General features: G+C 42.1%; 1 protein-coding gene across 1 annotated transcript in view; it reads left to right on the forward strand.

Moving 5' to 3' along the window:
- COG5 (component of oligomeric golgi complex 5) overlaps window positions 1–16,750 on the forward strand; it is a 205,206-nt gene that overhangs the window by 150,909 nt on the left and 37,547 nt on the right. Inside the window, exon 14 of the mRNA XM_064142495.1 lies at window positions 586–685. Within this exon, the coding sequence (XP_063998565.1) occupies window positions 586–685 (100 nt within the window). The remainder of the gene's footprint in view (window positions 1–585; window positions 686–16,750) is intronic.

A 16,750-nucleotide genomic window follows, 5' to 3' on the forward strand; every position in this document is an offset into this window, starting at 1 on the left:
CCGTGTGCTTGTCTGCTTTCAGTAGAGCATCTGTGAATGCACCCCCAGCTGATGGCTATCTGTGGGGGGCTCCAGGAAAAATAGGCTGGAAATGATTTAGAAGTCTTTTACTTCTTTCATTTATTCACTGTCATTCCACTGGGGCCTCTGTTACTAAAAGAATTGCCTAAAATACAGCTTATTAGTTGTGTCAAGCTAAGGAATCCCCTGGGTATTTCTGCGCAGCTCATGTAATTCTAGAGTTGAATGACTGTGTATTCACCTGTAATATTTGAAGGCTGCTGCCAAAGCTTGAGTGTAGTTAATTGCAGTCAATATTTTTGAATGGCTTACTAATAGTGATTTCATACTGAAGTGTCATTCCTCAGCTTTGCTCAATTTTACTAGAATAGGAACACCGCACATAAAATTCCCAAATTACTTGTTAAATTGTAAACTGAATTACGGTGCTTAGAAAGACCTGGTTGTATGTGTTGCTTTCTATAAATTGACATGTCACTTAACTGCTTACTCATAGTTAATTCTTTATCAATTAAATACAGTAGTGTTTAGTCGTTATTTAAAGTTCCTGATTTTTGCTTCTAGTGAGCTAAATGTGGCTGCTGTTGATCCAGACCTGAGTTTAGCTGTTGCGAAAAACGTGGCAAAGACCATTCAGCTCTACTGTGTAAAGTCTGAGCAGCTGGTAAGTAATTTTGTCTTTCTAGAAGTGTGTCAGTTTTGTATGCACCATGTTCTAGTGTTGTAGATTTACAACCTAAATCAGTCTAGATAGACAAAACTTCTGCATTGGCTGTCGTATTTGGAAGCATTTTCAGTTCAGTTCTGCCTTCAGATAAACACAATCTATTGATACTAAAATTTGTCTGTAGAACTCCAAATGCTCTTAAATTAATATGGCAATAAAATTTCGAGTTGTTAAGTAACAACAGTTATTTCAATTTGGTTTAATATTTAACAGTGCTACGTGGCACAACATCTGGTATTAAAATCTGGACTACTCAAATATGTTTTTTAACTATTGGTAAAAAAATGTGGGCTTTTTTTCCGTGTATTTATTATTTGCTGTACATTTAACTCACTCTTGATTTGTTCACATTTGTCATGTACTTCTGCCATGCACCGTTATCTGGTGTTGAACTGAATAGAGAAAGGATCCCTAAAGCTGTATCTTTTGGGGAGGAATCCTCAAAAGCTAACAGGTAGTACAGAAATGTCATCATCATCATATGGAAAAAATGATTTTTAAGATCAATAATTTTCTCATGAAGTCTGTTACTGAAATTTTAATGGTTTTCTTATGAAGAGATCATTTTTTTAACCATACAGACTCACAAGAAATTTCTAACTACTTGTATTTATAAACAAGATTTTTCACTTAACATTAATTCTGAAAGCAAATTCAGACTCTGGTGATACACATTTATTATGTGGTCAATTTAAAGAAAGATATTTTTAACCAATTTTTGGTAACAATTGTCTACAAAACATTGCAGCAATTAAATGATGGATTCTGTTTGCCTTTTAAGACACTGCTCTCTGAATAGGTATAAAAAATTTGAAATTCAGTAACCTACCTCACTATTGGATGAAACATATGGGATGTTTTCAGCCTAATGTGTGCAAAAGGTACATAGGTGAGCCAATCATGAAGGCCATAAAAATACTTAATTTTAAAATTAAATTACTTGCTCATAAAAGAAAGCAGGATTTTTTAGTAGATTGCAAGACTCATCATGGATAAAAAAATAGTACATTTATGTCTTGACTTATGGAGTGTAGTATCAAATGGGGGAAAAAAAGAATCTACCATAACTGAAAGCACTGTGATATGTTTTGCTCATGATCTGTTGCTCAATCTGGTCAATGGCTTATTCAGAAGTGTGCATCACTTTGTGATCAGCCAGATGTCAAGTTCTTAAGAAACCCTCAAAAAAGGATATGTAGAACTAAGTTGACAAGTGTATGATTTGTGACATTGTGTTAACTGACCTTACAGTAAAAAAAAACATAGGAATAAAGAGGGGTTCTAAGTCTTTGAACTTCTTGACGTTGACATCTGAAAATAAAACCTAAAACTTTGAAAAACTAAGTGTCAAGATTAGGTCAAACTGACAGAATGAACATGAATGTTCTTCAAGAATATACCTGCAAATTTGAACCAATAGTAACTATGTTTCACACAGCTACCTTTTTTCTTTTTTCTTTTTTTTTCCCCCCTATACTCTTGTATCTGTTAACCATGTTTAAAAACTGGAAGTGCTGAACACAGTTGCCAAAGCAAACAATTGTAGTACCATCTTCAAAGGGCTAAAATACCATGCCTAGCCTCCAGCTGCCTCTACAGAATGGTATGGCTCTCCCCCTTGTCCTATGCCGTGCTTACCAGTCCTGTGAATATCATGTGGATCATCTTAAATTTTTTTAACCTATTTTTGGGCAGACAGATTGAGCCTGAAATGTGTACCATGTGTAGAGCAGGAACTGTGTTAGACAGCACTGTTTCATTATGTTTTAGTGATGTAGCCAAGAATGCAGTCTTCGTTCAGACTTGCAATTTAGTCTCCAATGACTAAATTTCTAAAGCTGGGAATGGTGACCATGCACCACTTTCACTCAGATGCTTCATTTCTGATAGCTATAGCACAGCAGTGCTAAACATAGAAATTAAATTTCCTGGAGGAATTAATAGAATCATAGAATCAACCAGGTTGGAAGAGACCTCCAAGATCATCCAGTCCAACCTATCCCCCAGCCCTAGCCAGTCAACTAGACCATGGCACTAAGTGCCTCATCCAGTCTTTTCTTGAAGACCTCCAGGGACGGTGCCTCCACCACCTCCCTGGGCAGCCCATTCCAATGGCAAATCACTCTCTCTGGGAAGAATTAAAAGTTAACGAAAGAATCACAGAATTCTCATCTAAGGAAGACTGGGTGAGGCTTTTAAGAGTCATTGGAAAATATTTCTTTAGTGTTGTAATAGTGTAGGTAAATTTGAATGGTGAAAAAATAATGGGCAGTCCTAAACAGTAGAGATATTCTGATGTGGGGGTATTATTTATTCTATTTGACAACAAACAAAAAAAAAAGAGAGAGAATTACAATTTGCTTTCATTGCTTTTTCTCCAGTTGGCTTTAGATGAGACCAATAACAAGAAAAGTGTTACCTTAGACTCAAAGATTTTACCTTTGAGTTAAAGTGGTATCTAGCAACCTGTACATCTACTACTAAAGTGAAAATAAGTAAGAGAAAATGGCATCTTCCTATGAATCCAAGGCTTTTGTTTGTGTTACTTGTGATTTTGTACACTGCTGGCTTTTGGTTTTCTACTTCTGCATGCCGGGAGCTATCTGCTGCTGTGCCCCTGTTCTTGTATTAACCAATTCAAACTCTGAACATGAGCCAGCAGTGTGCCCAGGTGGCCAAGAGAGCCAGTGGCATCCTGGCCTGCATCAGGAATGGTGTGGTCAGCAGGAGCAGGGAAGTCATTCTTCCCCTGTACTCTGCACTGGTTAGACCACACCTTGAGTACTGTGTTCAGTTCTGGGCCCCCCAGTTTAGGAGGGACATTGAGATGCTTGAGCATGTCCAGAGAAGGGCGACGAGGCTGGGGAGAGGCCTTGAGCACAGCCCTACGAGGAGAGGCTGAGGGAGCTGGGATTGTTTAGCCTGGAGAAGAGGAGGCTCAGGGGAGACCTTATTGCTGTCTACAACTACCTGAGGGGTGGTTGTGGCCAGGAGGAGGTTGCTCTCTTCTCTCAGGTGGCCAGCGCCAGAACAAGAGGACACAGCCTCAGGCTGCGCCAGGAGAAATTTAGGTTCAAGGTGAGGAGAAAGTTCTTCACTGAGAGAGTCATTGGACACTGGAATGGGCTGCCCGGGGAGGTGGTGGAGTCACCGTCCCTGGAGCTGTTCAAGGCAGGATTGGACGTGGCACTTGGTGCCATGGTGTAGCCTTGAGCTCTGTGGTAAAGGGTTGGACTTGATGATCTGTGAGGTCTCTTCCAACCTTGGTGATACTGTGATACTGTGTGTGAAATTGGTTGAATGTGCTGTTGGGTGAATCTTTGGCTAACCACTTGCTGATGCTTGATTTGGCTGGTGTATGCCGTGAAACATTGAGTTATTGTCCTCATTTCAGTCAGTGTAATTGCAGATGTTCTTAGTGTATGTAGTTTGAAGGGATAATTATACACTGCACTAAACTAAACAATAATATTTGTTAATTGAATATTACTACCTTTCAGTACTGCCACCCATCCTGTGTTTTGTTAGATGATGCTGAGGGAATGGTTTAGTTGTGGCAATTAATGAGGCAGGAATTATAAAATATGTAGTTATTTCCAAAAAGCCCTGCCCACAAAGTATATGCAAACTAGCTAAATATGGGTTCTAATTCAGTCAGGAGAATCTTCACAAGGATGCTTATTGGCAATTCAGTAATTTAGGAACATCAGAAAATTGGAAAAGGTTTAGCCGCTAAACAGCTTTTCCCCACTTAAAAATAAAAGGCAGCCTGGAGCCCTGGAGAAAGTCTATTCTACTCATGGTGGTGGAGTAGGAACTTTGAGATAGTCCCTGGCTCCCTTGCAGCAGTGTTAGAACTACTTGGCATCTTGATAGCTGTTGAAAGGCTTCAAGACCTTCCCAGGCTCAAACAGGGTGCTGGGAAAGAGGTGGATGATCTCTGACCTGATCCTGGTTCCTCTTAGACTCCAGAGTTGGCACAAAGCTTTGCAAAGGCACAGGCAGGATGTGCACATGTGCAAAGAGCACAGTGTTGGTGGCACTTCTCATCATGTTGTGAGGCACTTAATGCCTTCTCCTGGTAAATTTGAGGCACTTAAGTTTCCAGGCAGTTCAGTCCCAAAACATCAGGACTAAGCTGGTCTGAAGTGCGAGGCAAAGCAGAACACATCCAAACTGAGAGCAGTGAGGCAGAAGCATGTTGTCTGAGATGGAGGCAGCAACACTGCTTGCAGCTTAGCTCAATACTCAATATATATTGTTTGTCCTAATGACTCCTTTGTCCACTGAGATTCACCAACCAGAATGGCATTTGCAAAACTGACCATATTAGGTGAAACCAGGGCTTGCTTACCCTTATTTGGGCAAGACACCAGCAAGTACCTAAACACCTCTGGGTACCTGTTTATCACTTTGGGAGAGGACATAATGGCCCAAGCCTTCTTTTTCCTCCCACTCTTCCTTCTGCCATCAGCAGAAGGGTGGGGCAAGCCAGGACATATTTTATGCTTATTGGCCTTCCATGACAGGGAGGGTGCTCAGTCCATTTTCTCTGTACTGTTACAGTTCTGGTATTTTCCTCCTGCACCCCAGTGGATTGCCTCACATAACCCCTGTGGTGCGTGCACCCTACTTTGAAGACCACTGCTATGGTGTGATACTCTGCAGTTGTCTTTTGTAATAAGTGAACAGAATTGGCTGTCTATTTTTAAAAGGAAGTCTTGTTGATGGCAGAGGTCTTTTAAATTAAATTTGCTACTTTAAATTGTATTTCTCATTTACATATATAAATATTAAAACTATAGTCACGTGTTGTTTGGAATTGAGACAAAACTGTATTTTCCCTGGTGATTACCTGTAATTTTGTCATTTAGTGAGCTGGATTATAATTGTACTTGAAATATTAAGATTTCTTCCTTCATTAGAAGTATTTTTATGGCAACTTTGCAACCATTATGTTTTGGTTTGCCTGTTGATAGAGCTATATCTGTTACTGATATATAAGACTCCATCCCTTGTGGAGCAAAGCCATGAACATTGCAGGTTAAAAGCTCTGAAGGTTTTCAAGATGTGTACTTTTGCCAACAAGCATAAAAAGAAAGTGCAAGACCTATTGTCCTTGCAGGCTGGAGATGGAAAAGCTCTGTTTGGTCATGTAGTCTATTCCTCTGCCAGCACAGGGCTATTTCAATTGATATTTATTGTTGGGCCTTTTGTTGCATTCCTTAAATCTGCTTTTAGAGTGATGATTTCAGTTACCTCATATATTGTGAGTAGAAATGTAAGTACTGTATGTTCTTTTACTTGTGTGCTATTTCTGTTCAGCTTGGTATGTGGGTGAATTGAAATACACTAACACACCCACCAAGTGCACATAGATGAAATGTGTTGTGCTGTGAAAATAAAAATGCAGTTGTTTATAGAGAAGATGCAATTCTCCTACTTTTGAACTTGAAGACCTCTACTAGTTTCCTCCCTGGAGCTACAGTGCTCCTGTCAGACTATATTAGTTGCAGTCAGAGTCCCACAGAAATCCTAACTGTCTTGCCTTGTGGAGGCTGTGTCTTCCTGCCTTCCCCCACCATAAGGCTCACTGTCAGAGACAAAGTGGCCCAGTGTCTTTTAGCCAACAAACAAGCAAAGAGTAATTGGCAGAGGCAGGATTGTAAAAATCTGCTTTCCAGAGCAGGTGGGGGTGAGCATGCTAGCAACTTGTGCTGGATTAAGCTGTCTTAAAAAAAACATTCTTATGCAGATACATAATACTGCACTTACCTGATTCATACAAACACAGTCTCACTCTGCTGTACTCCCAGATGGTGGAGTACATTTTGACTCTGTGCCAAAATAAGGTGGCACAAGCAGAGCAATTTCATATCTGCTTGAAATACAGGCAAAACAACAGTCCTCCTCATGGCCATATTACATGAGGCAGAGTTATCCTAATGTTAGGGTAGATAAGGCTCAAATCAATGGAAGTGGTGATTGTCAGTGATTGGAGAGGTTCCTAAATGTGGAGTATTTCTATGTTGTAATGTTTCTGAAAAAAATATGTAAAACAAATAATCTTGCCAACAAACAAGAGGCTGCAGACAGGTATAATGGACAACCAAAGGGAAATGGACACAGGTGCATGTCAGAAGGGGCAAAGGAAACCCCTTCCAGCCCCACTCAACCCCTCAGTTGCCCTTGCAACCTCAACTACAGGTTGAGGGTGAGGTGGTTTTGGTGGCAAAAGTAACACCATCTGAGGGGTTGACTAAAGTAAATCAGTAGCCCCCTTGTATCAAAACGTGTACCCAAAAGAAAAGGAAGAGGGTAATTATTACTGGTGATTCCCTTCTGAAAGGAACAGAGGGCCAGATCCCTCCCACAGGAAAGCCTGCTGCCTCCCTGGGGCCCAGGTCAGGGATGTTACCAGAAGGCTGCCCGCTGTAGTGCAGCACTCTGATTACTATCCCCTGTTGGTTATACAGGCAGGAAATGAAGAGGTCCATACCAGAGGTCTAAAAGCAATCAAAAGGGCCTTCAAGGCATTGGGAAAAGTAGTTGAGGGATCAGAGGCACAGGTAACCTTTTTATCAATACCCTTAGTGTTGTAGGTAGGCATGCTGAGAGGAACAGGAAATCCTGCCAATGGCATCCTGACCTGCATCAGGAACAGTGTGGCCATAGGACAAGGGAGGTTATTCTGCCCCTGTACTCAACACTGCTCAAGCCACACCTTGAGTGCTGTGTCCAGTTCTGGGCTCCTCAATTCAAGAGGAGGCTGAGGAGTGACCTCATTGCTGTCTACAACTACCTGAAAGGAGATTGTAGCCAAGTGGGGGGTGGTCTCTTCTCCCAGGCAACCAGCAATAGAACATGAGGTCACAGTCTCAAGTTGTGCCAGGGAAGGTCTATGCTGGATGTTAGGAGGAAGTTCTTCCCAGAGATAGTGATTTGCCATTGGAATGGGCTGCCCACACAGGTGGTGGAGTCACCGTCCCTGGGGGTCTTCAAGAAAAGACTGGATGAGGCACTTAGTGCCATGGTCTAGTTGATTGGATAGGGCTGGGTGCTAGGTTGGACTGGATGATCTTGGAGGTCTCTTCCAACCTGGTTGATTCTATGATACTCTGGGAGAGCTGCTAATCTGTCCTTTGCCCACAGCTCATGGCTGAGGTTTGGCTTCTCATTAGGATTTTATCCTGGGCAATACTTGTGGGATTTTCTGATTATCAGGTTTGCCTAGTATAAGCCATATGGAAATTTTAAAGCACTGTATGGTGAGCACATTGCATTTTGAGGAATTCTCCAGTCTTCTTAAGTAAGCAGAAAGTGACACTAAATGGGTTTTATATATTCCAAAGTTACCCATTGAGTCTTGTTCTGATTAGTGTTGGCCTCACTACGAGACTTAGAAAACATGTCTGATTTTGCTGCAGAAAGGCTGGGTATTAAATTGCTCTGCACTGTCAACCTGATGTTTACATTTATGTCTGCCTTTCTCAGTTGAGAGTTCAAGGTCAATAAAGGTTTGTGACTGACACTAAGGACTTAATTTGCCACCCTAGCTGTGAGTTCTCTCCAGCATGGGATGTTAATGGTAACATCTATACCAGACAGCAAAAGGTGCCTGGGAACATTCTTAGATTCTGTGGCCAACTGGTGTGTGATGGTTTGGGTGTTCCCTGCCCCCCCCTGCGTTAGAAATCACCCAGACTAGTCTCAGCCAGCTCTGGGAATATAGATGAAGCTATTTATTTACAGCTAGCACAATATACAAGCAGATATTTACAGTGTATACAGTTATAGACAGAAATATGCAAGGTAAAAGGTAATACAGAAACACAACTCCCCTCCCAGAAACCTGAGTCCCCAGGAGGGGCTCTCAACCACCCTTGCACCTTCCCCCTGCCCCTCTCAACCTTACCCCAGTCCCAAGGAAGAATAGAGGTTCAGCCAAGAGGTTAAGAAGGTGAGGTTAAGGAGATGCAGCTCAGTTAGCAGCCCAAGGCAGAGAGAATGAAAATGGCGAGAGTCTTATCTAATGTTTTCATTTAGAATCATAGAATCATAGAATCAACCAGGTTGGAAGAGACCTCCAAGATCATCCAGTCCAACCTATCACCCAGCCCTAGCCAGTCAACTAGACCATGGCACTAAGTGCCTCATCCAGGCTTTTCTTGAACACCCCCAGGGATGGTGCCTCCACCACCTCCCTGGGCAGCCCATTCCAATGGCAAATCACTCTCTCTGGCAAGAACTTCCTCCTAACATCCAGCCTATACCTACCCTGGCACATTTCTTCTTCCCAAACTTCTTAGTGAGACTTCTGAGGGAAGTAGACATCACCATTGTTTTCCTTTCACAGCCTGTAAGCTAGTTCTCACCAAAACGTTCTAGCTAGCTTCAAACTAGCACATGGTGCAGAGCAGCCTGCTGCACTGCTGGGGAAGGTTCTTCTTCCCTAAAGCATGTGCTTGCCTGCCAGCACCCTTTTGGGAATAGTCTGCAATGTTGCTTCTCCTGAGCTGTGGCTGGAGATTATTTAGGACAGTACTTGTTGGCAATTTTTTTTTAGCATGTGGAGTTCAGAGTTTTTACTTGTGATGTACATAAATCTAAGGCAAAAGTTAGAAGATGCTGAATTATATAGTGACATTGCTTTTGGCCTTAAGACCTTAGATTGCCAGAACTTCAAAAGACAGACATGCTTTCCTAAGCAAGTTTTTCTGTCTGTAGTGTCTGTCTGGATATGTGGACAGAGGCCACTGGGATGAGATTTAACAAGGCCAAGTGCAGGGTTCTGCACTTTGGCCACAACAACCCCAAGCAGCGCTACAGGCTGGGGACTGAGTGGCTGGAGAGCAGCCAGGAGGAAAGAGACCTGGGGGTACTGATAGATAGTAAGCTGAAGATGAGCCAGCAGTGTGCCCAGGTGGCCAAGAGAGCCAATGACATCCTGGCCTGCATCAGGAACAGTGTGGCCAGTAGAACAAGGGAGGTTATTCTTCCCCTGTACTCAGCAGTGGTCAGGCCACACCTTGAGTGCTGTGTCCAGTTCTGGGCCCCTCAATTCAAGAGAGATGTTGAGGTACTGGAGCATGTCCAGAGAAGGGCAACAAGGCTGGTGAGGGGCCTGGAACACAAACCCTATGAGGAGAGGCTGAGGGAGCTGGGGCTGTTTAGCCTGGAGAAGAGGAGGCTCAGGGGTGACCTCATTACTGTCTACAATTACCTGAAGGGAGGTTGCAGCTAGGTGGGGTTGGTCTCTTCTCCCAGGCAACCATCAATAGAACAAGGGGACACAGTCTCAAGTTGTGCCAGGGGAGGTTTAGGCTGGATGTCAGGAGGAAGTTCTTCCCAGAGAGAGTGATTTGCTATTGGAATGGGCTGCCCAGGGAGGTGGTGGAGTCACCGTCCCTGGAGATGTTCAAGAAAAGAGTGGATGAGGCACTTGGTGCCATGGTCTAGTTGACTGGCTAGGGATGGAGGATAGGTTGGAGTGGATAATCTTGGAGGTCTCTTCCAACCTGGTTGATTCTATGATTCTGTGTCAGCTATACTTGGACTTACTCTCAAATAGCATTTGGTGTTTCTACCAGAGTTTTAGTCCTTGAACAAAGAGTCTGTGATGAGTCTGTGACTTCTTAGCAAGTACTGCTGGATGGATAAAGGGATACTTTTGGATATTAACTTTTTCTTTTAAAGGAATTCAGCACTTTCTTCAGGTAGACAAATATTTCTTTGAGCCAACTCAGACGACACCTTTTTGGATGCCAGTGCGTCCAACTTCTGTAATTCTGTTTTTAGTGAAGATAATGGATGAAGATATAGACTGAGGAGCATCTATCTATCTGTCATGTTCAGATATTTTTAGAGTGCTGATCTTTGTAATGCTGATCAGCACCAGATGCATTACATAAGATTAGCATCAAAATACACAGAAAAGAAAGTCAGCTCTGCTGCAGTTGTTCTTAAAATATTTTTAGTGTTGCCCACAATACTAAAGTCTTGTGTGGCTCAGTGCATTATCTTACCATTGTGCCTCATCTCTATTCTATAGAATTTAAAGTTTAATTTTTCTCCTGACAGACCTTTTCAGTCACAGGTCTCCTTCCTGAGGCTTCCAGTAAGGTTGTCAGTCTGCGATAGACCTTACAAAGATTTTAGTAAATGCCCACTTTCCACTAAGGCTGAAACAAGGACAGGTGGGCTCTCATCAGCCTTCAATCCAGGTGTGCTAGTTTGAAGCAGGCTAGAATGTTTTGGTAAGAAAAACTAGACCATAGGCTGTGAAAAGAAAAAAACCAACGGTGATGTCTACTTTCCCTCAGAGTCTTGCTGAGGAAGAATGTAAACATTAGATAACACTCTTGCCATTTTTGTCTTCACTTTCTGGCTGGGCTCGGACGGAGCTGCATCTCTCTAACCTCATCTGCCACTCACCTTTGCTTCTTAACCTCTTGGCTGAACCTCTGTTCTTCCTTAGGACTGGGGTAAGGTTGAGAGGGGCAGGGGGAAGGTGCAGGGGTGGTTGAGAGCCCCTCCTGGGGACTCAGGTTTCTGGGAGGGGAGTTGTGTTTCTGTATTACCTTTTACCTTGTATATTTCTGTCTATAACTGTGCTAGTTTGAAGCAGGCTAGAATGTTTCGGTGAGAGAAAGTAGATAATTTAGCTGTGAAAAGGAAAACAATTGTGATGTCAACTTCTCTCACAGTCTCACTGAGAAGTATGGGAACAAGAAAGTAAACATTAGATAACATTTGCCATTTTCTCTCTCAGCTTCTGGCTTTAGACGAAGCTACATCTCCTTAACCTCATTGCCACTAACCTTGCTCCTTAACCTCTTGGCTGCACCTCTTTTCTTACTCAGGATTGGGGTAAGGTTGAGAGGGGTAGGGGGAAGGTGCAGGGGTGGTTGAGAGCCCCTCCTGGGGACTCAGGTTTCTGGGAGGGGAGTTGTGCTTCTCTATTACCTTGTATATAACTGTATATACTGTAAATATCTGCTTGTATATTGTGCTAGCTGTAAATAAATAGCTTCAGTTATATTCCCAGTGCCATCTGAGTCTAGTCTGGGTGATTTCTAAAGTGTGGGGGGGGTGGGGAACACCCAAACCACCTCACCAGTTTATATGGGAACTTGTGATTCGCAGGTGCCAAGATTCCAAACTCAGCTTTACTTCCATCTTCAGCTACGGTTGTGTTGTTCAATACTGCTCAGGTAGCTTAATCTTCTGCAGTTACCTATAATGATATTTTCAGTTTCCCACATGTGTTTAATACTCAGGATTAGTATCTCCCTATTCAATACCTCTGGGCCCCTAGCTAACATTTAGAATGGATTGGAATAGATTATTTGGGAGGTTTTTTGAGTTCAGAGAGGCAGGCTGTGAGAAAACAGACCATATTCTTCTCACACCACTTGAAAATTTCAAATTTTCTGCGAAAAAGCTGTTCCTTTAAATATGTTTAAAAACTATTTTGTAATTACTGAGATTTAAAATACATCTTAACTTTCTGCACATTCATCCCATCATCATAACTGTTTGGAATATTGTGGCAGAGGAATCTTCATTATTTTTATTTTATTGTTTCTTTCATCATAGGTTTATGATGCATCTCCTATATGATAGTCAGTAAAGATAGTCAGATGTTTGGTTTTGATGATGCAGTTTTGAAAGCCATTGCTTCACAGATCTTCCTTTATCTCTTTTGCTGAGGTTACAGTTAGATGCTCTCTAATCTTGGTTTTATATTTTAACTGTTTTAACTCTCCAGTTTATTAATGCTTCCCCTTGGTTTGTAAACTTTGTTGCAGTAAAGAGAATGAGGAAACAAAATGGTGCAATGCCAAGTGGAATAGAAAACAACAATTAATTCAGCTTGAACTTTGAGCTTAGAAGGAGGCAGTGTCTTTACAAGAAATTTTTGTAGTGTCATTTATAGAAGAAAAAGTGTCTGTCATGCTTGATGAGGAAAGCAGAGATTCAAATTAGCTGTTTTCAGGAGGTTATTTAGATGATAAGCAATATGAATGGCACATTTTTGTCCAAAATCTAAAAGGCTTAGAGTAGTATAACTGATCCAGAGACTATACTGAACTGTCATGACTCCGTCAGTAAAATTATTAACAGAAGCAGCAATGGAAGAGAAGATGGGATTTTGAAGCTGAAACATTGCAGTAGCGAAACAGGTGAGAAGGATTTGTTTTTACTTTGAGTATTCAGAGATAGAAATAGATTTAGAACATTTCAATCTGTACTAGTGGTTGTCTAGGAAAGCCAGAGAGAGGATGGGCTAAACAAGTTCTTGATTGATTGATTGTGCCCCTGCTGTGCAGTGACAAGGAGAAATATCCATAATGTGTTGCAAGAAAGCAAGCTGTGAATTTGAGTTCTACGAGGAGAGGCTGAGGGAGCTGGGATTGTTTAGCATGGAGAAGAGGAGGCTCAGGGGAGACCTTATTGATGTCTACAACTACCTGAGGGGTGGTTGTGGCCAGGAGGAGGTTGCTCTCTTCTCTCAGGTGGCCAGCACCAGAATGAGAGGACACAGCCTCAGGCTGCACCAGGGGAGATTTAGGCTGGAGGTGAGGAGAAAGTCCTTCACTGAGAGAGTTTTTGGACACTGGAATGGGCTGCCCGGGGAGGTGGTGGAGTCGCCGTCCCTGGAGCTGTTCAAGGCAGGATTGGACGTGGTACTTGGTGCCATGGTGTAGCCTTGAGCTCTGTGGTGAAGGGTTGGGCTTGATGATCTGTGAGGTCTCTTCTAACCTCGGTGATACTGTGAAATAAAAAAAAAATAAACGAAGACTTTATTTACAGAGGGAAGAATTTTTTGGTTTGCCTTTAGTCCTTTGTTTTGCTAGGCAGAAATGCGCCTTACACTAATCAAAACCATTGCTTCGCTTGTTTAACGTATACCTGCTCCTCAGTGACATGCGCTGTATTAGTGAGACAGGGGATGTGAGCTGCCTCTCCAGTAGGAGCTTTACCCATCTTTACTCACCTTACAGTGCAGTTTCGGATATCTGCGTTGCTGGATTTTTGTCTGCTTATCCTCTTACCTGACCTAGCTAAATACAACTCCTCTTACCTGACCTAGCTAAATACAACCAGCTGAATAATCAGTGTAGCAGGGGTGTGCAGGGTGAAGGGAGAGAGAGAAAAGATTGCCAGGAATTAAATTCTTCTGGTGAAATTTTGATGCCAGATTTAAATTCCAGGGAATTGATGAGGCCTGTGATAGTTTTGAATTGAAAAGCGTGATAAATTCTCCTCGTAGTGACATAAAGTGGATTTTTGACTACCTCTTACAAGAATTAATCCGTGTCTTAGAATCATAGAATCAACCAGGTTGGAAGAGACCTCCAAGATCATCCAGTCCAACCTATCCCCCAGCCCTATCCAATCAACTAGACCATGGCACTGAGTGCCTCATCCAGTCTTTTCTTGAAGACCCCCAGGGACAGTGCCTCCACCACCTCCCTGGGCAGCCCATTCCAATGCCAATCACTCTCTCTGGGAAGAACTTCCTTCTAACATCCAGCCTATACCTCCCCTGGCACAACTTGAGACTGTGTGGATGGTGTTACATTGAATGGTAAGTTTTAATTTCTGGGCAGATCACTATTGAGGACGTAACCCAACGGTGAGATTTGTATCACAGTATCACCAAGGTTGGAAGAGACCTCATAGATCATCAAGTCCAACCCTTTACCACAGAGCTACAGAACTGTCTGACAGTTCCAGAGAAATGTAGCTAGTTCTCCTGTCTAAATTTTGAACATTGTGAGCTTTGGATGGAAGTGTGTAATGCAATCAGCTCACAAAGGTTTCCTGTAAGGAGAAGGTCAGTTACAGTGGCGTATGTAATGTGGAAGATTTGATTGTCCCTACTTCTTCATGAAATGTGTAGTGTCACTGCCATTGAAAAACTTCTATTTATGCTGTTTAAATGAGAGAGGTCAAAACTATGAATTCAGTATTTGACATATTAGAGGAATTCATTATTAGGTATTTAAATAGTATGTACAAGGCTTTATTACTGTACAGTGAAATAGTGATTATTCTGAAATTAGTTTAGTATATAATAGCCTCCTACATACTATTTAAAAACATCTTTAATTTTTATTACTGTATAGTGAAATAGTGATTATTCTGAAATTATTCTAGTATGTCATAAACTAAAGATGTTAGTAGGACCAATGGAAAAATAATCAGAAGTCAGCTAAGGTTTTGTAATTTTTTTTCCATTGATGAAAAATGAGTTTTGTTAAAACAGTCACTAGGAAGCTACTTAAAATGGTTAGAGAGTGCTTGACAAATGTCTAGCTGATAAGTCACTTAAGCATTTAAATTTGAAAATGGAATTAAGAATCTAGACAAGAAAGTAGCATTAAAAATAGCTTCATGAAACATTTTCTTGATTCTCACATTGTTTTTTGCTGGTTAGATCGTGATTCACATAACAAATGTGTGATTTTTTTTTTTTTGAGGATGATACTGGATAAAATCCAGAATAAATCATCCAAGCATAAAAGTCTGGTTTTGAGAGTAGTGTATTCCATTTTGTCTTGCTGGCAAGGTGGTTAAAAGACTGCTTTAGATCTAGCATGTAATGCTTCTAACAGGTAAGAAAAAAGCAAGATTGTAGCTGAACATGAGCCAGCAGTGTGCCCAGGTGGCCAGGAGAGTCAATGGCATCCTGACCTGTATCAGGAACAGTGTGGCCAGCAGGACAAGGGAGGTTATTCTTCCCCTGTACTCAGCACTGCTCAGGCCACACCTTGAGTACTGTGTCCAATTCTGGGCTCCTCAATTCAAGAGAGATGTTGAGATACTGGAACGTGTCCCAAGAAGGGCAATGAAGCTGTTGAGGAGCCTGGAACATAAGCCCTCTGAGGAGAGGCTGAGGGAGCTGGGGTTGTTTAGTCTGGAGGAGGAGAGGCTCAGGACAGAGCTCAGTTGCTGTCTACAACTACCTGAAAGGAGGTTGTAGCCAGGTGAGGATTGATCTCTTCTCCCAGGCAACCAGCAACAGAACAAGAGGATGGGGGAGGTCTAGGCTGGATGTTAGGAGGAAGTTCTTCCCAGAGAGAGTGATTTCCCATTGGAATGGGCTGCCCACACAGGTGGTGGAGTTGCCATCCCTGGAGGCATTCAAGGAAATACTGGATGAAGCACTTAGTGCCATGATCTAGTTGATTGGACAGGGTTGAGCGATAGGTTGGACTTGGAGGTCTCTTCCAACCTGGTTGGTTCTATGATTCTATAACCTTAGAGCACCCTAGAACAAAATAGTTCATTTGATAATTTGAAGTTCTGTGATGCAGAAGTTGTAGTAGGGTGGGGGTCAGGATCTTCTTTTGTGAAAAGACCAGAGGGCATGGCCTGAAGCTGTACCAGGGGAGATTTAGATTGGATGTTAGGAGGCACTTCCTCATGGAAAAGTTAATTAGACAATGAAATGCACTGCCCAGGGAGGCGGTAGAGTCGCCTTGCTGGAAGTGTTTAAGGAAAGATTGGATGTGGCGCTTAGTAACGTGATCTAGTTGATATGATGATGTTAGGTCACTGAGTGGACATCATTTCAGAGATCTATTCCATCTTCAATGATTCTGTGATTGTGTTGGATCCATCTCCATGTGTCTTGTGGATGGATGTCTGTTCTTCACCTCTGGAGGTGCATTCTCTGTAGCTGGTTGAGTTTATATATAGAGATATGTCATATGAAAAACGATTAGTCATTCGGACATTAGTTTGCCAAGCATGAAAAATTTAGTAAGCTGTTACAGTCAGATGTATTAGGATCAGCACAATTGTCCTTGAAATCTTCCTCAGATATGGGCTGACTGGATAAATCTGAGTCTGAAAAGAGGTGGCCATAATTTTTAGAAGTTATTCTATGTGCCTTAGTTTAGGATTCTCTCAGATTCCTTAAAGAATTTGAGTTTAGGTTCTTTGTGATCGCAAAGTTGTTTTAAGGCATCTCCTTATTTAAGAGCATTA

Source organism: Pogoniulus pusillus, chromosome 4 (genome assembly GCF_015220805.1).
Source record: "Pogoniulus pusillus isolate bPogPus1 chromosome 4, bPogPus1.pri, whole genome shotgun sequence".
Taxonomy (NCBI): Eukaryota; Metazoa; Chordata; class Aves; order Piciformes; family Lybiidae; genus Pogoniulus; species Pogoniulus pusillus.